Here is a 23583-nt window from a genome sequence, read left to right as displayed (position 1 = left end):
TTTCAGTGCTGTTTGTGTCTCTTAAGGTGCCTTAGCGCGTATCTGGCAGCTGTTCCTTGGTCAAAGTGATAGTTTCTAGTTAAGGGCTAGGTTTTCTGTAGACTTGAAACAAATTTCAGTGTTTGTGTCTCTTAAGGTGCCTTAGCGCGCATCTGGCAGCTGTTCCTTGGTCAAAGTGATAGTTTCTAGTTAAGGACTAGGTTTTCTGTAGACTTGAAACAAGTTTCAGTGTTGTTTGTGTCTCTTAAGGTGCCTTAGAGCGCATCTGGCAGCTGTTCCTTGATCAAAGTGATAGTTTCTAGTTAAGGACTAGGTTTTCTGTAGACTTGAAACAAGTTTCAGTGTTGTTTATGTCTCTTAAGGTGCCTTAGCGCGCATCTGGCAGCTGTTCCTTTAGCGATGCGGTAGTTCCGTCCTACGCCCTTGAAGGCCCCTCGACCGAACACCTCCACGCACACGCGGACTCGTCTCCCGTCAGCGAGACGCTCTGGTTTACTGCAATCATAAAAATATGAGGTCAGGCTTAGAAATAAACACACATCGGAGTTTTTGGTGCGAGAATGTATTACACTAGTCAAAAAATAGGTAAGCTTGGTAGGTAGGCTTGGGGCTTAAATCATAATGTATTGTTTGTCATAGGTATTATGATTAGCTTGGAGGATATAATCAAACGGAGACGCCATGTCTGTAATTTTCTATACAAAACAGTCTGCCGATTTTTGCGGGGGAGGGGAACGTCAAATGTATGCGTAACGTAAAAATAGCCATGTCAGATAAACGTCAGTCCATACATTGTGTATGACCGTTGGCCGCCTATTTTCGACAGAGGGGAAAGCCTGTTAATGGCTACTCCGTTTAGTTGTATCCTCCAAGATCATTAGTCATAAAACTGAAACCGTTAACTTTTCAGGATTTTCATATAGTTACCTTATAGATAGGTTAGGTTTGTTTTATGGCAATCCTGAAAAGTGACGCGTTTCTGATTCAAATGAATTATGACTAACGAAAATGCGGGCAAACCATAGAAGGTAGGATCCTATAGAAGTGGTATACGCGTGCCTCCGTGAGGGACAAAACATACGCAATGCGACACTATGATTGGTCGAATTTATTTGTTGCCCACCATAATCCATACTAATTTATGGTGGGGAATAAAAAAAATGTGAGACTGTGACAAGGACAAACAATAATAGCGCTTTCGCTGCTACTCCTACTGAAAGATACATAAGACTATCCCGTTCGGTCATTTCCCCCACCCTTCATGCCAGATCCAGTTATATACTAGCATAGACTAGAAATCCTCTAGACGGAGTTTAGAGCAATTATTTCATGAAACCGATGCTGCCAAAAATACTGGGGTGCGGGGGACGAGGCGAGCGAGTCCCGTGCCGTGATTGGTCCGTTCAAAGACACGGACGTCACACAAAGACACTTTCACTCGAAGATGGAGTAAAACTACCGTATATAGTGGCAGAGGGGGTAACGTTACTAATGCTCAGTCTAGAGGATGTCTTGTCTGTGTGACTAGATTCATGGGGCAAATTTTTGATTTTTGGGAAACAATAGAGACCCCTTGGGGCGTCTTACCCAAACTTGGCGGTGTCGGGTTCGGCCTCCAGCAGCTCTCGCACGGGGGACTTGGGGGCGGCGGCCGAGAAAGCCTCCAACTCGGCCCCCATCAGCTGCTCGTACGAGCCCCATACCGCCGCTAGCGACATGCCTGACAACAACAAACTTTATTGAGTAAAAGTAAAGTAAATAAGTTTTTGGCAAAAAAAATATTTTTGGTACAAGCTTTTATCGCTGTCTTACAGGGCTGCCAGACATGGATTTTTGACAACGACACAAAAAACAGAATACAAATATGCCAAAGGGCCACGGAACGGAGCACACTCAACCTAAAACTAAGAGACAGGATAAGAAATACAGAAATAAGAAGAAAGACAAACGTGATAGATGCTTTAGTTCATTGTAAAAAGCTCAAATGGAAGTGGGCTGTTCATATAATACGCATGAACAGTACAAAATTACTGGTAAAGACTGGACGAAAAAGGCAAACGACCGAGAGGCATGGAAACAATTGGAGGAGGCCTTTACTCGTTAAGAGGTCCTTAATTAAAACTAGAATTAATGAATAAATAAATATATAGGTATTTACATTAAATTCATACCTTTATAATAATATTTTTACACCGACATTTAAATTCAAATAACAATATTGTATACGAAATAATGATAATGGAATGATGCATGTATGTAAAATTAAGGAACTAAAGAGGCTTTTTATTTATTTATTTTATCGCTGACTGTACTTTTCTTACGACAGACAACTAATACTCATCGAGACAATTCTAAAAACCCCTAACACAATTAGGTTGCGTTGTTTCATCACAGAGTTCCTATGGCCACCTCCTGTCTCCATCATCAGATCAGTTCGACAGTACCATATTATTGTATTGTCATCAGAACTACATACAGCTGCCAATTTTCATGACGCTACGATCCTTGCAAGATGGTTAAATTAGTTACCTTAGATTCCATTATATATTTACATACAGGTCGACCTAATAAAAGCTTGTTAAAAAGTAAAAATTATTTAGGAAGAAACATAAATTAACTGGTCTTAAAACTAAAAGACAATTGGGCGTTTTTTTTTTAAAGTTGTCCCCTAACTTTTTTTTCAAATTTGGGATTTTTTATGTTATTTCTACTCAGAATCACGAGCTCTTTCTATCCTAATAGGAGAAAAAAGTGTCCCAAAATTTCCATACATTTTTCGATCTTTCCATTCCGCGACCACCATACAAAGTCTATGAGAAATGGTGACGGAACGGAAATAAAAACCTTAGGACACTTTTTTTCTCCTATTAGGATAGAAAGAGCTCGTGATTCTGAGTAGAAATAACATAAAAAATCCCAAATTTGACAAAAAAGTGTAGGGAACAACAACAAAAAAGCGGCCAAGTGCGAGTCGGACTCGCCCATGAAGGGTTCCGTATTTAGGCGATTTATGACGTATAAAAAAAAAACTACTTACTAGATCTCGTTCAAACCAATTTTCGGTGGAAGTTTACATGGTAATGTACATCATATATTTTTTTTAGTTTTATCATTCTCTTATTTTAGAAGTTACAGGGGGGGGGACACACATTTTACCACTTTGGAAGTGTCTCTCGCGCAAACTATTCAGTTTAGAAAAAAATGATATTAGAAACCTCAATATCATTTTTGAAGACCTATCCATAGATACCCCACACGCACGGTTTGATGAAAAAAAAATTTTTTTGAGTTTCAGTTCGAAGTATGGGGAACCCCAAAAATTTATTGTTTTTTTTTATTTTTGTGTGAAAATCTTAATACGGTTCACAGAATACATCTACTTACCAAGTTTTAACAGTATAGTTCTTATAGTTTCGGAGAAAAGTGGCTGTGACATACGGACGGACAGACAGACGGACAGACGGACAGACGGACAGACAGACAGACAGACAGACAGACAGACGGACAGACATGACGAATCTATAAGGGTTCCGTTTTTTGCCATTTGGCTACGGAACCCTAAAAACGCCCTGATACAACTATAGGGTATTTGACTACTTGTCAAATTAGTTTCTTTTTTCGAAATATCAAAACGATTACGCTACTATGGAATTTATATGAAATACTAGGTGTAAGGCCTGAGTGGACGCTCTTGTTGCGCGTGCGGCGGGGCGGGGCGTGCGGCGTGCATGTTAAACAAATGCGCACGTATAGGAGCGGCCTTAGTGCACGCTGCTCACATCACGCGTGAGCCCACAGCCACGCTGCACGCCCGCCGAGCGAGCGTCCACTCAGGCCTTACACTAGCATGTGATGTCACAATCAGATTACCTACTCTTTATAGTTTTCTACGGGTTTTAAAATAGAAATTGTGTCTAAAAATAACTGTTGTCTACGTTATTCTATTAATCTTCTGGTGCTTTGTTTCATGCATGGTGTAAAATTACTTATTTTAAATAAAGCAAATACCCTATTATCGAGAAGCTTGAAATATTTATTAACGCGAAGAAAACAACAAAGCATTAAACAAAATCTAAACAAAATCAAACCAAATAAAATCCAAATGAAGGCTATTTTTTATTGATTAAAAAAAATATAATAGACAGTATTTATACAACCTAGGTCCATGATACAGTCTAGAAAAAACAAACAGAACAAATGCAAAAAATAAAAACTAATACTCTTGTATTACTGTCTACTGTGTAATATTTATATATTGTGACCTTTTTATCCATTTTTGTGTTATTTCTAGTCAGAATCGCAAGCCCTTTTCATCCTTAAAGGAGAAAAAAGTATCCTAAAGTTTCCATACATTTTTCCAACTTCCCTTTTTATTACCGCCATAAAAAATATATGGGGAAATGATAACACAATAGGAAAAAAACTCTGGGACATTTTTTATCCCAATAGGATCGAAAGAGCTCGTGATTCTGAGTAGAAATAACACAATAGTGGCAAAAAAGGTCACAATATATAAAAATGGCAATAAATAAAATAAACCCTCATTAGTAGCTCTGTACGAAATATTTGTACGAGGAGGTGTGATTTGACAAACCATATAACTGCGAAATATGCTACTTACCGGAGTCCAGAAATATGGCCCCCGCTATGGACTCGAATAGGTCTCCCAGAGCCTTGGGGACCTCCACGTCTTCAGCTTGCTCCAGCTCGTCCTCGTGAATCAGGTAGTGCTGCAAATGAGTCATTATACTTGGTCAAACCAATTTGTCAGTAAATAAGAACAAAAAAAACTACGCCGGTGCCGGTCAGTCACCGTTAACGCAAACTCCTGATGACGCTGCTCGGTACGGAGTGAAACGTGTCGAGCGATGTCGATTTAAAATACGGGAGTGACCCGTTTTTAATATATTGAATGTCTGTGTCCCACGGAAGTTTTGTTACCAAAAAAAACTATACTCATACTTTTCTTTTGACAAACATAGTATGATTCTCTCTGTCTATGTTTGAAATGAGACAGTCCTTTGACAAACTATATTTATTTATTTATGTGTGTATGTCTTCTTTTCTATATGTAATATGTTGAGGCGTTAAATAAATGTATTTTCTTTCTTATTAAGAGTGGGTGGAGGTATAGTATAATGGCGGTATTCGAAAACGCATTACGAACCTGAGTTAGCTATGAATCGTTTGTCTTTATCTGTCATTTTTACTAATGTATTTGTAAGAAAGGGTAAAATATAAGTTAACTAATTCAGCCAGCCTATTATGGATAGCTTTATCCATCTTTATCCACGTGATAAAATAACTGTCACTGTTTAACACCGTGGGAAAGAAAGTGACGGACACCGTTTTATCACGCTGTCACGTAGACAAGAACGACCATCATATCCGTACAGTTCCGTAAAGATATTACATCTGTAACGGCTTCGTATAAATTGTATAGATGCAACGGATAGTTGTTTGGCCGGATACCGGATATTCGGCCTCACCATCGGCCGAACATTCGGTTTACGGCCGGCGGAACTATACCTACATTTCGGTTTTTGAGGTGCGTATTGTGCAGGTTTTGACCTGTTTCATAGTGAACGTTCGTGCGGACTCATTTCTAAGTGCGAAATGAGTGCGCGTGCAAGTGAGTAGTTAGAATGTTTAAATTGTTTTCAAATAATAAACCAATACGATTATGACCATGACCCATGACTCCATTTGTCTACTCCGAAATCAAGCAAAGTTATTATCCGGTATCCGGCAATGATTTATAACTCAAGATAGGTTATAGGCATTCCAAAATTGAAGCGCGTAACTTGTGACAAATTGGACAAGTTGCCTTTAGTCGCGGTTGGACAAGCGAGAAATGTGCACGTGCTAACGAGCTCCGGCACGCCGAAAGAGAAAGAGACGACCTTATGTTTAACAACGAGTGTGACAAAGATGGACGGAATGAGAAAATTAATCAAAAATAACAGATTTCTTCGTAGGCACAGAAATAAATATGGAAGTATTTTTTGTGCTCCTCAAGTATGAGGATAACCTATCTATAGTTATGTAATATCATTGGTATCCGGCCGGATATTAAAATGGGGTGGGTACCGGATAGTAACCGAATATCCGGTGCTTCTCTAATAAATTGTCACAAAATATATACAAAGTGGCCCAGAGATGAAGGCGGTCGAGTATGTCAACAAATGTGGTTGTTACCAGGGTTGTTACGGAGCTCCGTTTCCGTTTCCGTTAAATCGGAACTTCCGTTTGGTATTACACATCCGTTTCTGTTCCGGTTCCGTTACTTTTGAAACGGAAGTTATATCGGATGTCAATGCTTAGCGCGGCAGCGGGACATGAGCAGCATATATCAAAAACAAACAGGTTTATACCAGTCATTCGCTCATTAGATGTTCTGGTTTATCCGTGTTTTTGAATTTAAAATACCTATTCGTATGTGTTGTGTTGTGTAATGTATACCTACTGATAGTACTGACTCAGGCTCCGGTTCTGGTTCCGGTTCCGTTTTCGGTTCCGATTCCGTTTCTGGTTCCGATAACCTAAATTTAAAACATCTGGTTCCGCTTTCGGTTCCGATAAAACCACATCCGTTACATCCCTGGTTGTTACTCACCTCCTCGCTGATGGAGTGTCCGTTTTCCTCCTGTATCCTGACGTAGCGCGTCAGTACCTCGTTCAGCCCGGGCGACATGTGCCGGAAGTACCTGCGAGAAAAATACAACGTGAATATGGGTGGATCAACTATTTCTTGTTGTTATTCTGTCTGTCCGGTCAGCCAAGAGACAATAGTAGCATAGTTTGTTAGAAGACATTGTACACCACCTTCTGACACGCTTGGTAGACGACCCTCAGTGGAAACGGTTTATAAGTATCACAAAAAAGCGGGTTTGGTGAATTTAAATGCCTAAAAATTAGGTTTTAAAGAGTGACCCAGGAGAACGTAACCATGGCAAGAAGTGACAAGAAAAAGTTGATTCACCTATATTCATTCGTGATACACACACGTGATTTCTTCTTTTCTTACTGTTGTTGTCTGTTCGTACATGTTTTACGAAAAAATATCTTTTTTTTTCTTTTTAGGGTTCCGTACCTAAAGGATTAAAACGGGATCCTATTACTAAGACTCCACTGTCTATCTGTCCGTTTTCTCTCACCAGGCTGTAACTCATGAACCGTGATAGCTGGATAGTTGAAATTTTCACAGATGATGTATTTCTGTTGCCGCTATAACAATAAATACTAAAAACAAAATAAAATAAATATTTAAGTGGAGCTCCCATACAACATACGTGATTTTTTGCCGTTTTTTGCGTAATGGTACGGAACCCTTCGTGCGCGACTCCGACTCGCACTTGGCCGGTTTGTTTATATCAGCAGCAGGGATGTTGCGAACATTCGCATCCGCATCCGCATAAAATCGATGCGGAGCTTATGCGGATGCGGATGTCGAACAAGTCGGTACAGGAACGTCTTAGCGGCGGCGTAAGTGCTAGGTAATTTCGTAATTACCTATAACGAAATCGTCTAGATCCAGAAAAGTCGGCCAAGTTACTGTTTATTAAATATATTTTGTTCAAATGCTAAACGTTTCTTTTTTTTTTAATAAAAAAATACTAAAAATGTAATATTTGACGTTTTCTAAGTCCCTAATCTTGACATCCGCATCCGCATCCGCGGATGTGAGCCTTTAAAAATCCGCATCCGCATCCGCATCCGCGGATGTCAAAAAATCGGCATCCGCAACATCCCTGATCAGCAGTCACGTAGTTGATACCCCAAACCAAAGCATACAGGATGTTTTTTCGACTTTTGCGAGCTGAATTTATACACCATACTAGGCAAGTTTTAGCGCTGGTAGCCTAGCGGTAAGAGCGTGCGACTTGCAATCCGGAGGTCGCGGGTTCGAACCCCGGCTCGTACCAATGAGTTTTTCAGAACTTATGTACGAAATATCATTTGATATTTACCATCAGTCGCTTTTCGGTGAAGGAAAACATCGTGCAGAAACCGGACTAATCCCAATACGGGCCTAGTTTACCCTCTGGGTTGGAAGGTCAGATGGCAGTCGCTTTCGTAAAAAGTAGTGCCCACGCCAATTCCTGGGAGTAGTTGCCAAGCGGACCCCAGGCTCCCATGAACCGTGGCAAAAATGCCGGGACAACGCGAGGAAGATGATGACTAGGCAAGTTTTACTTTTTATTTTTTATATTTGTGAGGTTTTATCTCTTGTTATTAACATTAAAAATCGACGTCTATCTTATTGCCTTGCTGTTGCTGTTATCTAGGAATGATTACCCACTTACTAGGATCACAGAATAAATAATAGTACTAAGTACAGAAGACTCACTCTCTAACAAAACGCGTCTGTTACGATCAGCACAGATATGGCCGCTAGGTGGCGACAGCGCCACGCGCGGCTTATGGTTTTCCCCAAAATTGGGGCCGAACGGATGTACTTTTAGCTACCTGTAGCAAAGCTCGCGGAGTGAGACACGCCTGCTAGGATGCAAATAAATACCTATCTCTTTTACTATTCGACCAACCCTGACTTAAAAAAAAAAAAAATTATTTTATTTAATCAAGAGTAAATTACAGATAACATTATAGTATTTAGTACCTCTTTTTAAGTAAACTATATATTACCTGTGTTAAGAGGTACTGCTCTCTTATTTTAACAAAAACTCTTAATTATATAATAAAATCTAATGAAATCTAATAAATAAAATCTAATGACTTAAAATGAAATATTGGCTGTTTCGTACATTTCGACTGATGATATGTCGATGATTATATGAAAGCGGTTGTTTAGTAACTAACTTATGAAAGCCGTGCCGCGCGGCGAGAGTGGCGAAGATGGTGTTGTTGACGAGCGCGGAGCGCAGGTCGGTCAGGGCTCCGGGCGAGTGCCGGCGAGGGTCCTCGTACAGGTGCCGGGTTATTAGGTAGTCTGTGAACAAACGTCATTAACCCTTTAACCGCCGTAGACTGATATATAAGACATACAAAATCGGGCTCATTTCGCCGCTGTCTGATAAATAAGACAAAACTTAGTGTAACTTCGTACCACCCGGCGACACTAGCACGCTCGATGACGTATTCTATGGCGGTTAAAAGGTTAAATATACAGGGTGGCCCATTTAGATCGGTCAGTATGGGAAAATCTGAAACTATAAGACGTACGACGATCTCTTCTTAGGAACCATGTCATCGATTTTAGTAACAAGAAAAACTGCATTCATACATTAAAAAAAAAAATGTGTACTCAGCTCGGGAATCGAACCCGGGTTTTTTGAAAAAAAAAATCTAAAATTATTTCTATTTAGATATCGACTGTGTAGGTCTTAAGCAGTAAATGTTACTATGAAACATAATGTTTGAAATAAATAAAATGCATTGTTTTCATATCCTTTAATTTATTTTAGTATGTTTTCGAAATGGCCACCATTTTTTTCAATACATTTTACATAAAAAAAAATTAAATGTATGAATGCAGTTTTTCTTGTTACTAAAATCGATGACATGGTTCCGAAGAAGAGATCGTCGTATGTCTTATAGTTTCAGATTTTCCCATACTGACCGATCTAAATGGGCCACCCTGTATAACCATTTATTTAAAAAAATCTACTTCAAATCAAAAGGTATTAAAATAATAAATAAATAATAAAGGACATCCGTACACACACAAATCCTATGATTAAGCCCCTGTGTGTTGCTCAGACAACGATATATATCACTACATAGTATAAAACAAAGTCGCTTCCCGCTGTCCGTCTGTCCCTATGTATGCTTAGATCTTTAAAACTACGCAACGGATTTTGAAGCGGTTTTTTTTTAAATAAAATGATTCAGAAGGAAGGTTTATGTATAATTTGTTAACTCGTGCGAAGCCGGGGCGGGTCGGTAGTAATAAATAATTTACAAATACATAAATACATAGTAAACGCTCAAGACTCAGGAACAAATATCTGTGCTCATTACACAAATATATGCCCTTACCGGGATTCGAACCCAAGACTATCGGTTTCACCACCACCAGTGAAACCTGTGTCGAAACGTCGGTAAATAAAGGTAATTAAATAAATTTCGCGATAGGCGTCTATAAATGTGAGTTAATATCGGCTTCATAGGGTCACTACCGACAAGGCCAGATAGGTTGTCAAATAAAAATAAAACATTGAAGATAGAGCGTACCCAAAATGGCGTCACCAAGGAACTCGAGTCTCTGGTAGCAGTCAGTTAGTCTATTCCTCTGGTGTGACGCGTGTGTGAGTGCCTGCAATAGGAGCGAGCGGTCTTTGAAGCGGTACTGAAGAGTCCGCTCCAATGCGTCGTAGCCTGAAAAAAAAAAACAATTATGAGTGATGCTAGAAGTGTGGCGTTACCATAGAGAAATATAGTAAGACAAGAGTGCTCACTCCATACATCAGTTCAGACTATTAATTTCAGTGTCTACATCTAGCATCGAGTAGCGGAACTATCAGTACTGCTACTTGACAATAGATGTAGCACCGACCGGAAAGTCTTATGCTGTTGAGATTGTCAAGTAGCAGTACTGATAGTTCCGCTACTCGATGCTAGATGCTAATAGTCTTTTTGGTACTAAAACTGATGTATGGAGTGAGCACTCTATGTATTTTTTTCTCTCTATGGCGTTACTCACAGTTTGAAGGTTATTTCGCAGTTGAATGGTTTTTCGCTCGTGTGTTGTGTGTTGGTCAAGCAAATCTTGTCAGTAGAAAAAGGTGGCAAATTTGAAACATCACGGGTTAACAACACTGCGTTTGAATTGTTCGAAAATCGCGTGTCATTTATATATTATCTGTGGAACTGTTTTGTTTACATTTCATCGTTGTTCAATGTACATTACTGCTTTTTGTTCGTTTCCTAGGGATACCATACTTTAGTTTGCTTTACATTGCTACTGACATATCCGACTTGACAGAGTTAGACTTAAAAGGCAGAATTCAGCTAGGCTATATACCACAGCAACAAACACGCATGTAGCACGGCGGACGTAGTCCACTGAACATCGGCTACATTGTAGCGTAAATTTTGTTTCTAGCATATTTCTCAGTTGTATGATTTGACCCTCTTGTATGGAAGGACAGCTTAAGTAGAAGAGCTATATTCGTCATATAATTGGCAGTTAAAATTGCCTCTTCGTGTGATGAGACTTATCGGACATAAAATTACTGGATGTAGCCAAGCAACGGCGAGACCGACCGCAGTGCTCCCAACATCGCCTGCAGTGTGAAGTAACTATGTAGCATATTTCGCAGTTACATGGATTGTCCCTCATGTGACAACATCTGCTCAAGCTCTCATCTCATCTACGCAGCGACCATCGCCTACAGTGTGCTGTGCCTTAGTTTGTTGCATATTTCGCAGTTGTATGAGTTTTCTCTCATGTGGCTAGACTTACCGGACAACATCTGCTCAAGCTCGCCCTCTGGGTCGGCGATGTAGCGACGCAACGACGCGGCGGCGCCCTCAGCGACCATCACCTACAGTGTGCTGTGCCTTAGTTGCATATTTCGCAGTTACATGAATTGTCTCTCATGTGACAACATCTGCTCAAGCTTTCCCTCGGGGTTGGCGATGTAATGTGATGTACAGTGTGCTGTGCCTTAGTTTGTTGCATATTCTGCAGTTGTATGAGTTGTCCCTCGTGTGGCGAGACTTACCGGACAACATCTGCTCTAGCTCGCCCTCTGGGTCGGCGATGTAGCGCAGCAACGGCGAGGGCGGCGCCCGCAGCGCTCCAAACATCGGCTGCAAAAAAACGAGCGTGATGAACAAAGTAATGATGATGACAAGATTACAGAATACTTAAGGCCTTATTCATAAACGTCTGCTAAGCTAATCAGCTGATGATCGTCGCTTGTCCCTCTCTATGGCATAACGACAGATAGGGACAAAGGACGATCATCAACTGATTAAGTTAGCAGCCATTCATAAAAATGAATAACGCCATTAGTGTTTAGAAATAAATTTAAAGTCGAAATATTGTTTCTCGGGCTCAGCGAATATTTCCACCATATCGTCAGATGACAACCAAAACTCACCTCAAATCTCTATCATTTGTGAGTCTGTCTCGTAACATGCTTCGCAGTTATATGGTGTGTCTCTCGTGTGATCACTGTAGAATCGTAAAGCAATATCTAACTCACCAGAAACCACTGTCCATTCTCTTTGTAGGGCGCTGACAGGCCGAGGAAGATCATAGTCATCTTCATCTGATGACTAAGTCTGTCTGTCGACGTCTGTCTCGTAACATACTCGCAGTTGTATGGTTTGTCTCTCGTGTGACCACTGCAGAATTATAAAACAATATCCAACTCACCAGAAACCACTGTCCATTGTCTTTGTAGGGCGCCAACGAGCCGACAGGCCGAGGACGATCATCATCATCTTCATCTACTAAGTCTCGTCTCTCGACGTCTGTCTCGTAACATACTTTGCACTTATATGGTTTATCTCTCGTGTGATCACTGCAGAATTGTAAAACAATATCCAACTCACCAGAAACCACAATCCATTCTCTCTGTAGGGCGCCAACGAGCCGACAGGCCGAGGAAGATCATCGTCATCTTCGTCTGATGACTAAGTCTGTCTCTCGGCGTGTCTCGTAACATGCTTCGCAGTTGTATGGTGTGTCTCTCGTGTGATCACTGCAGAATTGTAAAACAATACCCAACTCACCAGAAACCACTGTCCATTGTCTTTGTAGGGCGCCAACGAGCCGACAGGCCGAGGAAGATCATCATCATCTTCGTCAGACGACTCTGAGTCTGAATCGCGACGTGTTTTGCGGGCTGACTGCTTCTGCTGTTGGGGAAAAATATAATATGTACTCGTAATATTACAAATGCTAATGTATCTATGCTAATGGACCAATTTTGACAACTTTTCGTACTAGTATGTAGTAGTAAAGGTTACTTTTGAATGCATGCATAATTATTTAAGTACATAAGCTATTTTCTTTTAGAAATCTTCCTTTAAGGGCCAATAGAAAGTATGGCAGATACCGAAAATATTAGGTAAAAAAGTTAAGATCAGCACTTTAGTAAATGTATTCACTGAAAACCAAGTACCACTTTGGAAGAATGGACTTTATCTGTGCATTATCTTCCAATCCACCAACTGTGGCTTTCCATCACAGAAGGGTCCTTATGCTTCTGATAGAATCTGACATTCCAACAGAAATTCTGATAGAAAGGTCCTTATTGCCCATGAAGCATAAGGGCCCTTCACTGGTCGAAGGCCACAACCACAGACAAGACATCCTCCAGACTGAGCATAGTAGCACTACCCCCTCTGCCACAAATATACGGTAGTTTTACTCCATCTTCGAGTCAGTGTCCTTGTGTGACGTCCGTGTCTTTGAACGGACCAATCACGGCACGGGACTCGCTCGCCTCGTCCCCCGCACCCCAGTATTTTTGGCAGCATCGGTTTCATGAAATAATTGCTCTAAACTCCGTCTAGAGGATTCCTAGCCCATTTGTAGGATTGTAATATACCTTCTCAGATGTTGGTTATGTTAATATTTCCTATATGATTACCTCACTTCACTTGGTACATTACCTGCCACATTTCTAACTTGCTGACGGTACCGTGGTCGGTGACTGGCACGTCATGCCGCGGCAGCACCCGGATCCCGAGCCACGCCATGAACAGCAGGGCTCCGCGGGGACCGCACTCCAACAGGTACGCCCCTATTAGGGCTTCCACGCAGTCCGCTATTGATTTGTCTGGACAAAATAGCCACAACGTAAATTTAATCTAACCTTTAGCATCCCACTGTCCCTATACTAGTACTAATTACCTACATTGAAATTTAAATCATTAGTAAATGGAAGAGAAGAGAGTAAATGGAACAGAGTTGCTTTTGTTTTATTTCGTTCGATTTCAAAACAACACAAACTCAATTATATTTTTGAATAATTTTACGGTTTAGACTCACTTGGTTTAAGTTTTAAGTCAGTGTCAGCTTGAGAAAGGAGACCTAGGCTCTCCGAAACATGTCACGCGCGTCACTTAAAACAAGTGAGTCTAAACCGTAAAATTATTCAATGTTAGTATGTCTCACAACAGTTTAAATTCAATTATATTTTCTTATAATTGAATTTGTACCATTGATTTTCATTTTGAGTACAGTCAGCAGCAGAATTTGCTAAGCGGGCGAGGTGTTCAAAATGATCTTGACGCGACTTCATTGTTAATAGAATAAGAGCGCGTCAAGGTCATTTTGAACACCTCGCCCGCTTAGCAACTTCTGCTGCTGACTGTATGTATTTGTAAGAAACGGATGAAACATAAATTAACTAATTGTAGGTTGTAAAGTTTTATGAATAACCTCAAACTTTACTAACTGATGCAAAATATCTCCTCGTGAGCCATGGACATGACAGTTTCAATTCTATTCTAGTCCGCATTTGTTTTTCAGACACAAGTTATGTAATAAGCCGGCGGTTTTTTTTTTAATATACAGGAGGAAAAGCGCTGGTGGCCTAGCGGTAAGAGCGTGCGACTTGCAATCCGGAGGTCGCGGGTTCGAACCCCGGCTCGTACCAATGAGTTTTTCGGAACTTATGTACGAAATATCATTTGATATTTACCAGTCGCTTTTAGGTGAAGGAAAACATCGCGAGGAAACCGGACTAATCCCAATACGGGCCTAGTTTACCCTCTGGGTTGGAAGGTCAGATGGCAGTTGCTTTCGTAAAAACTAGTGCCCACGCCAATTACTGGGATTAGTTGCCAAGCGGACCCCAGGCTCCCATGAGCCGTGGCAAAATGCCGGGACAACGCGAGGAAGATGATGAGGAGGCAAACGAGCAGACGGGTTACCTGGGATGCTGTGCTGCGTGATGAGATTGTAAGGGATGAAACAGCCGGCGGGAGGGGGCGCCTCCTGCCCGCTCTCGGAGTCCACCTGTTAGACAGAACATAATATTTTTTATATTATAGTAATTTTAATTTTATATGGACTTATTGTCTGAAATAAAGTGATTTTATTTTATTTATTTATTTATTTATAATTAAATTATACAACGGGACTTAATCGCGTATCTAAGTTTTAAGATTTACCTCCGACGTTTCGAGGACGGCGTTGTCCCCGTGGTCTCGGAGAAGACTGGCTTAAGTTGGTCGTCGAAACGTCGGAGGTAAATCTTAAAACTTAGATACGCGATTAAGTCCCGTTGTATAATTTAATAATGTGTAAAAATCGTGAAAGTTTAAATCAGTGTTAGACAGAACATAAGTTACATAGCCATACCCTTTTGTTAATTAATTACTAGAACTGGTACGTTTCTGGCCCCAAAAAGCCGGGCAGTACAGTCGACGTCAAAGACATGTTTACACTTTTTTTTTTTCATTGAGAAACAGACAGTCTTAATAAACATATGAGCAACTCAGGTAATAGCTACAAATTGATTCCTTTATAGACCTATAGTTTCCTAATTTACAAATTGTATCGAGGTACAATTGAAAAATAATAGTGTAAACTTATAGTACCTACTAAGATTGTACATAACAAATGCTTAAGCAAGAGAAAATACTTAAATAACAAGTGCCTACTATCGGGTTGCTTGCAACATTACACCCTCATTTTCATTTTTTGTACCTTACCCCTTTGTAAGGTGAAATAACTAAAGCAAATCAGTGTCAGGCCATAAATAAACGTAAGTCTTACGCGATTAAGTCCCGTGTTAGTTATAAAAGTATGAGTGAAAATCGTGTTAGTTTAAAATAAATATTATAGTACATTCTTACACAAATTGACTAAATCCCAAAGTAAGCTCAAGAAAGGCTTGTGTTGTGTTGTACTCAGACAACGATATATATAATATACAGATACATAAATACATAGAAAACACCCAAGAGGAACAAATATCTGTGTTAATCACACAAATAAATGCCCTTACTAGGATTCGAACCCAGGACCGCGGCTTAACAGGCAGGGTCACTACCCACTAGGCCAGAGCAGTCGTCAAATCGATAAATCAAGAATCAAGAGATAAAATCAATAAATCAAGAGATAAAATCAATAAATCAAGAGAGCCTTTACCAGCTGTGGTGAAAAGTATTATACTTACTGGCGCGTGCGCCGCGGGTGGAGCTTTGTGGCAGGGCGGCAGCCAGTTGTCGTGGGGTTCGAACTTGGACGCGATCATGCGCGCGCCGAGGCGCTTGCGCAGCCCCAGCCGGTACAGGTTCAAGTTTGACACCTGTCAAAACGTAGACGGTTAAGCTTTGGATTCCTCCGAAAACGGTGTCGTCATATTACGGCCGCTATATAGCGTTGAATGACGTCACTAGAACGTTGTCTATGTAAACAAGATGGCGCGGTTTCCTAGACGGCGTTGTTTCAACGTAACGTAAAAAGACGGCCGTCATGACGGTGTCGATAGTTTCGTGAACGTTTTATTAGATAGCGGTGACGCCATTTTGAATAAATGACACGAGATTTGAATAAATGATTCCGTACTACGATTATTTTCCTTCAAGTAAATTATAGATAGTCAAGCAAATCTTGTCAGTAGAAAAAGGCGCGAAATTCAAATTTTCTATGGCACGTTATCCCTTCGCGCCTACATTTTTCAAATTTGCCGCTTTGACCTTGGTGGCTGACGGTGTGTTATGACGCCGTGGTACTTTCCACATGTCGTCACCGTAAAGACGGCCGTCTTTTGCGGCCGCTATATGACGGCCGTCATATAGCGGCACCGTTTTCGGAGGAATCCAAAGCTTTAGCGCCACTTGCACCATCCCACTAAACCCGGTTAAACCGTTAATTTAGTGTCAAATTGTACTATTTACTATGGTAACTCCATGGTATAATAATATACTCCGCCTGGTACTCTCTTCCGACCACGTGACTGACACAAGCCGACGTCATCATGCAATAGCGCTAAGGTCAAGTGAGGTAAATGCAACTATGGGGTTATTGCGTCTCTCCGTTCTTTCTCGAATACGATTGGTCGAAACGCCTTCTACTATGCAACGTTTCATGCCTGAGCTACTTGGAAATGAAACGTTGCATAGTAGAGGGCGTTTCTACCAATCGTATTCGAGAAAGAACGGAGAGACGCAATAACCCCATAGTTGCATTTACCTCACTTGACCTTATATAAAGTGGCAATGTTATTGTGACGTAGGCTTGTGTCACTCTGGGAAGAGAAGACCATGTTTTATTAGACTATGGGTAACTCCAGGTTTAAACGATTAACCCCGGGCTAGTTAATGGTGCAAGTGGCCCTTAGAGTCATACCAAGATAACGCTGCAGCGATTTTTATAGAACAGATGTGCAAGTGTTATTTTAAACGTAAAACTTCTATGTAACTGTGATGTTTAAATAACACTTGCACGTGTGTGCTATAAAACTCGCTGCAGAGTTATCTTGGACTTACTCTATGTACAATTTTTGTACAAAAAAAAGAAGAAACTTACAATACATAGTAAGATGGCATTTATTCATTAGCAGTTCATAAACAAACATTATTTCTTTAAAAATTGTTATCGAGCGAATCTATCTTGACCGGTGGAGACATCATTAAATCCCCCGGAAAAAAGAAACTGTCCCTGATGGTGTCGTCGTTCAAGTATACAGCGCTATCTATCGGCCAGTAACACTATCTCACCTGTTTACTCCTCATATGGCTCAGTTTCCCCTCATGCACGGTAGGGTGCGCGCAGTACAGGTAAAGCTTTGGATTCCTCCGAAAACGGTGCCGTCATACGACGGCCGCTATATAGCGGTGAATGACGTCACTAGAACGTTGTCTATGTAAACAAGATGGCGCGGAAACCGCCGTTACACGCCGTTGATTGTCAACGTAACGTAAAAAAGCGGTGCCGTCATTTGGATGACGGCCGTCATGACGGTTTTATTAGATAGCGGTGAAGCCATTTTGAATAAATGACACGAGATTTGAATAAATGATTCCGTACTACGATTATTTTCCTCTTCTGATGATATTTCATCCTCCAAGTAAATTATAGATTGTCAAGCAAATTTTGTCAGTAGAAAAAGGCGCGAAATTCAAATTTTCTATGGGACGATATCCCTTCGCGTCTACATTTTTCAAATTTGCCGCTTTGACCTTGGTGGCTGACGGTGTTTTATGACGCCGTGGTATTTTCCATATGTCATCACCGTAAAGACGGCCGTCTTTTGCGGCCGTTATATGACGGCACCGCTTTCGGAGGAATCCAAAGCTTAAGCCGTGATGGCCGATGGTGTCGTCGTTCAAGTATACAGCGTCATCTATCGGCCAGTAACACTATCTCACCTGTTTACTCCTCATATGGCTCAGTTTCCCCTCATGCACGGTAGGCTGCGCGCAGTACAGGTAGGCCGTGATGGCCGATGGTCTCGTCGTTCAAATATACAACGCCATCTATCGGCCAGTAACACCATCTAACCTGTTTACTCCTCATATGGCTCAGTTTCCCCTCATGCACGGTAGGCTGCGCGCAGTACAGGTAGGCCGTGATGGCCGATGGTCTCGTCGTTCAAATATACAACGCCATCTATCGGCCAGTAACACCATCTCACCTGTTTACTCCTCATATGGCTCAGTTTCCCCTCATGCACGGTAGGCTGCGCGCAGTACAGGTAGGCCGTGATGGCCGATGGTCTCGTCGTTCAAATATACAACGCCATCTATCGGCCAGTAACACCATCTAACCTGTTTACTCCTCATATGGCTCAGTTTCCCCTCATGCACGGTAGGGTGCGCGCAGTACAGGTAGGCCGTGATGGCCGATGGTCTCGTCGTTCAAATATACAACGCCATCTATCGGCCAGTAACACCATCTCACCTGTTTACTCCTCATATGGCTCAGTTTCCCCTCATGCACGGTAGGGTGCGCGCAGTACAGATAGGCCGTGATGGCGAACTTCAGGAAGCTGTCTCCGATGGTCTCGAGCCGTTCTAGATTGATCCCATCGTTCGCGTTGGACATCGTCAGCGCCTGATAAAAACACATTCATATAGGCTCGGTTAAAAATTAATATATATATTTTATAACAACAAAAAAATATACATAAACTATACAGGGTCAAGCAAATCTTGTCAATAGAAAAAAACCGGCCAAGTGCGAGTCGGACTCGCGCACGGAGGGTTCCGCACCATCAACAAAAAATAGAGCAAAACAAGCAAATAAACGGTCACCCATCCAAGTACTGACCCCGCCCGACGTTGCTTAACTTCGGTCAAAAATCACGTTTGTTGTATGGGAGCCCCACTTAAATCTTTATTTTATTCTGTTATTAGTATTTGTTGTTATAGCGGCAACAGAAATACATCATCTGTGAAAATTTCAACTGTCTAGCTATCACGGTTCGTGAAATACAGTCTGGTGACAGACGGACGGACGGACGGACGGACAGCGGAGTCTTAGTAATAGGGTCCCGTTTTTACCCTTTGGGTACGGAACCCTAAAAAGCGGCAAATTTGAAAATTCGCTGTTTAGCAACACTACGTTTGAATTGTTCGAAAATCGCGTGTCATTTATATCTTATCTATGGAACTGTTATGTTTACATTTCATCGTTGTTCGTTGTACATTGCTGCATTTTGTTCGTTTCCTAGGGATACCATACTTTAGTTTGCTTTACATTGCTAGCATATCCGGCTTTCATATTCGGCAACAACTGATCTAGATTTAAACTAGTCCCTGGATTCAAACACACGAATGATAGACCCTGCGCGTTGGAGGGTCTGCCATCTTGTGGCCTGAATCGGAAACATAAACATGTACATTGCCAAAGCAAGTGCTGCCATCTACCGTTCTCGTACGCATTCTTGTGCATAATAGGTTCTGCCATCTTGTGGGCTACATCGGAAGCATAAACTTCACATTTACGCCTCGCACCAAAACTCTGACAGTTCCTGTGCTGCCCCCTATAGTTCATGTACGCTCCCTATAGGTACCAATGCTTTCTTAGGGTTCCGTACCCAAAGGGTAAAAACGGGACCCTATTACTAAGACTCCGCTGTCCGTCCGTCCGTCCGTCCGTCCTTCCGTCCGTCCGTCCGTCCGTCTGTCACCAGGCTGTATCTCACGAACCGTGATAGCTAGACAGTTGAAATTTTCACAGATGATGTATTTCTGTTGCCGCTATAACAACAAATACTAAAAACAGAATAAAATAAAGATTTAAGTGGGGCTCCCATACAACAAACGTGTTTCTTTGTTTGTTTTTTTTTTGCTTGTTTTGCTCTATTTTTTGTTGATGGTGCGGAACCCTCCGTGCGCGAGTCCGACTCGCACTTGGCCGGTTTTATTTAATTTAATAAATGATTGTAAAATAAAATACCTGTAAAATAACACTAGGACTCGGCCCCGGATGTCCTTCCAAATTCGGCTGAAAATCAAAATCGAACTCCTTCCCATTCTGCCCCTTACTATCCTCATAATACGGTTTAAATTCCCTCCCACCGATCCGCCTCACTCTCTCCGCATAACTTTCCATAGTATCAAAACCTATATTCGAAACTTTCTCATTCTTATACTCCGGCGAATCTATGTCAACATCTACCATAGAGAAGCACGTGTATTTTTTAATTTCTTCCTCGGATAAACCGTTTTTAAATTCGGCCAGTAACGACCGTTTGTTTTTTTCTATCGCTTCTAAGGTTAGAGGTCCGTTTTCGATGTTTAAAAAGTCGTTTTCGTATGGGAAGAGCTGCTCGAATCTGGTTTTGATTTCGTCGTTAGGTATCGGTTCGGTTTTTCGGGAATCTTTCAAAGGGTCGGGCAGGACGTCTGTGATTGGCTGATCTTGTCGTATTAGGAGCCCTTTCTGGATGATTTCTTGCTCGTGTTCGGCGACTGATTTTTGGAACTGTTGGAGACACTGTAAGAAAAAGTTAGATTTTAATCGTCATAAACAAAAATGGTACGCAGACGAAACAATGATAATGTCTTATCATACAGAAATATAAGTAAAGAAAGAGTGGAAACTCCATACATCAGTTTTCTTACCAAAACCACAGAATAAGTAATAGTATTATCATACAGAACGGACACGCACCGCCCCGCCCCGACCCGGATTACCTCGCCCGCGACAGGCCGCGACATGAATGTGTGCGTAAGTCGCTCTACTGAGATTCCGTCAGGATTCCGTCAGAAACTCAATGACGCGTGTACTGACGTGCCGCGCACACATATAAACGCAAATCATTTTTTATGTATGGCGTGTCCGCCCTGTGCCAAAACGCGAGTTATTTTGTAGTCGACATCTAGTGTCAAGTAGCGGACATTATTAGTACCGCTATTTGACAATAGATGTCGCGGCAAACGAAAACACTAATGCTCGACAATTTTTAGCAACCAGATTAACCGGAACTCTATTTTCAACTCCTTCCGCTTATAATATTCGCTTTTCGTCAGTAGCGAAACTTATGTCATCTGGGGTCAAGGAGAGGTGATAGTTCCACTACTGGACGTTAGATGTCGACTATGAAATAACTCGCGTTTTGGTAAGAGAACTGATGTTTGGAGTTACCACTCTTTCTTTACTTATAGTTCAAGTTCAAAATATACTTTACTAGCTGTTGCCCGCGACTTCGTACGCGTGGATTTGTATATTGGTGGTTATAATTATATTCTACATTAGCTTAGAACATTGTGCAGCAAGTGATTGCGGTAGGACGGTTAATCATTTGTTAATTATTAATATTATTATACAACGCATGAGACTTTGTCTTTCACAACCTACGAAGTTTCAAGCCCCTAACTGAATAAAATTGTCCTCGATATAATCCCTCTAAACCCCCTTTGAAGATTTTCATGTCCTCTATTTAATAAAACCTACTACCTAACTACCTATTTACGAAGTTTGAAGTTCCTAGCTTTAAATAAAATTTGAACCCTATTCAAACTTTCAACCCCTTTTTAATCATTTTAGGGGATGATTTTTTAAAAGCTGAAATTATTTTTCTTGTATTCTAATAATATGCCTTTATACAACGATTCAAGTCCCGCACTCAAAAAAATGTTTGGCCTCCAAACAAATTTTCAACCCCTTTTTCACCACCTCGGGGGATGAATTATCAAAATCTCTGAAATTAGTTTTCTTCTCTTTTGATAAAATACATTTTTACGAAGTTTCAAGTTTGTAGCTTTAAATAAAATTTGAACCCTATACAAACTTTCAACTCCCTGTTTTAACCCTGTTAGGGGATGAATTTTACAAAACGCTAAAATAACTTTTCCTGTCTTCTAATAATATCCCCAAATAGAAAGATTCAAGTCGCGCGTTCGAAAAAATGTTTGATATCCATACAAACTTCCAACCCCTTTTTCACCACCTTAGGGGATGAATTTTCAAAAACGCTGAAATTAGTTTTCTTGTATCTTAATTTAATACCTTTTTGCAAAGTTTCAAGTTCCTAGCTTAAAATAAAATTTGCACCCTAAGACGAACTTTCATCCTCTTTTTATCCCCCTTAGGGGTTGAATTTCCAAAAACGTAGCAATTACTTTTTTTTTGTAATCGGCTATTATGCCTTTCTAAGAAGTTTCAAAGCATTTGTAATGGATTAAAACTTTCAACCCCTTTTTAACCCTGTTGGGGGATGAATTTTACAAAACGCTGAAATTATTTTTCCTGTATTTTAATAATATCCCGAAATACAAAGATTCAAGTCCCGCGTTCGAAAAAATGTTTGATATCCATACAAAATTTCAACCCCCTTTTTACCACCTTAGAGGATGATAATTCAAAAACACTGAAATTAGTTTTCTTGTATTTTAATAACATATATTTTTACGAAGTTTCAAGTTCCGAACATAAAATAAAATTTGAACTCCATACAAACTTTCAACCCCCTTTTAACCCTGTTAGGGGATGATTTTTACAAAACGCTTAAATAACTTTTCCCGTCTTCTAATAATATCCCCAAATACAAAGATTCAAGTCCCGCACTCTCAAAAATATTTGATCTCCGTACAAACTTTCAACCCCGTTTTTACCACCTCGGGGGATGAAGTTTTAAAAACGCTGAAATTAGTTTTCTTGTTTTTTTAATTAATTACGATTATTACTTATTAATTAATTACTTTTTACGAAGTTTTAAGGTCCTAGCTTAAAATAAAATTTGTACCCCAGGACAAAGTTTCATCCCCTTTTTTACCCCCTTAGGGGTTGAATTGCCTAAAACGTCGCAATTCCTGTTTTTTGTCATCGGCTATTATGTCTTTCTAAGAAGTTTCAAAGCATTTGTAATGGATTCAAACTTTCAACCCCTTTTTAACCCTGTTAGGGGATGAATTTTCAAAAACGCTGAAATTACTTTTCCCGTCTTATAATAGTATCCCCATATACAAAGTTTCAAGTCCAACACTCACAAAAAGATTTGATCTCCATACAAACTTTCAACCCCTTTTTCACCACCTTGGGGGATTAATTTTCAAAAACGCTGAAATTACTTTTCCCGTCTTATAATAATATCCCCATATACAAAGTTTAAAGTCCAACACTCGCAAAAATATTTGATCTCCATACAAACTTTCAACCCCTTTTTCACCACCTTGGGGGATGAATTTTCAAAAACGCAGAAA

General features: G+C 40.6%; 1 protein-coding gene across 1 annotated transcript in view; it reads right to left on the bottom strand.

The window, feature by feature from the left end:
- Window positions 1-331: 331 nt before the first annotated feature.
- The window catches only part of LOC134660270 (endoribonuclease Dcr-1), a 72176-nt gene continuing 48924 nt past the window's right edge, over window positions 332-23583 (bottom strand). The window contains exons 31-43 of the mRNA XM_063516014.1: window positions 20336-20875; window positions 18836-18988; window positions 16107-16238; window positions 14857-14941; window positions 13591-13757; window positions 12706-12831; window positions 11688-11775; window positions 10195-10338; window positions 8821-8950; window positions 6617-6707; window positions 4622-4730; window positions 1588-1720; window positions 332-495 (exon numbers count right to left, since the gene is read on the bottom strand). Coding sequence (XP_063372084.1) covers window positions 339-495; window positions 1588-1720; window positions 4622-4730; window positions 6617-6707; window positions 8821-8950; window positions 10195-10338; window positions 11688-11775; window positions 12706-12831; window positions 13591-13757; window positions 14857-14941; window positions 16107-16238; window positions 18836-18988; window positions 20336-20875 — 2055 coding nt within the window. The 3' untranslated portion in view covers window positions 332-338. The remainder of the gene's footprint in view (window positions 496-1587; window positions 1721-4621; window positions 4731-6616; window positions 6708-8820; window positions 8951-10194; window positions 10339-11687; window positions 11776-12705; window positions 12832-13590; window positions 13758-14856; window positions 14942-16106; window positions 16239-18835; window positions 18989-20335; window positions 20876-23583) is intronic.

This window comes from Cydia amplana, chromosome 26, assembly GCF_948474715.1.
Source record: "Cydia amplana chromosome 26, ilCydAmpl1.1, whole genome shotgun sequence".
Lineage (NCBI taxonomy): Eukaryota > Metazoa > Arthropoda > Insecta > Lepidoptera > Tortricidae > Cydia > Cydia amplana.
The sequence above is the reverse complement of the archived record's forward strand: the minus strand, read 5'-3'. Positions and strand labels throughout refer to the sequence as shown.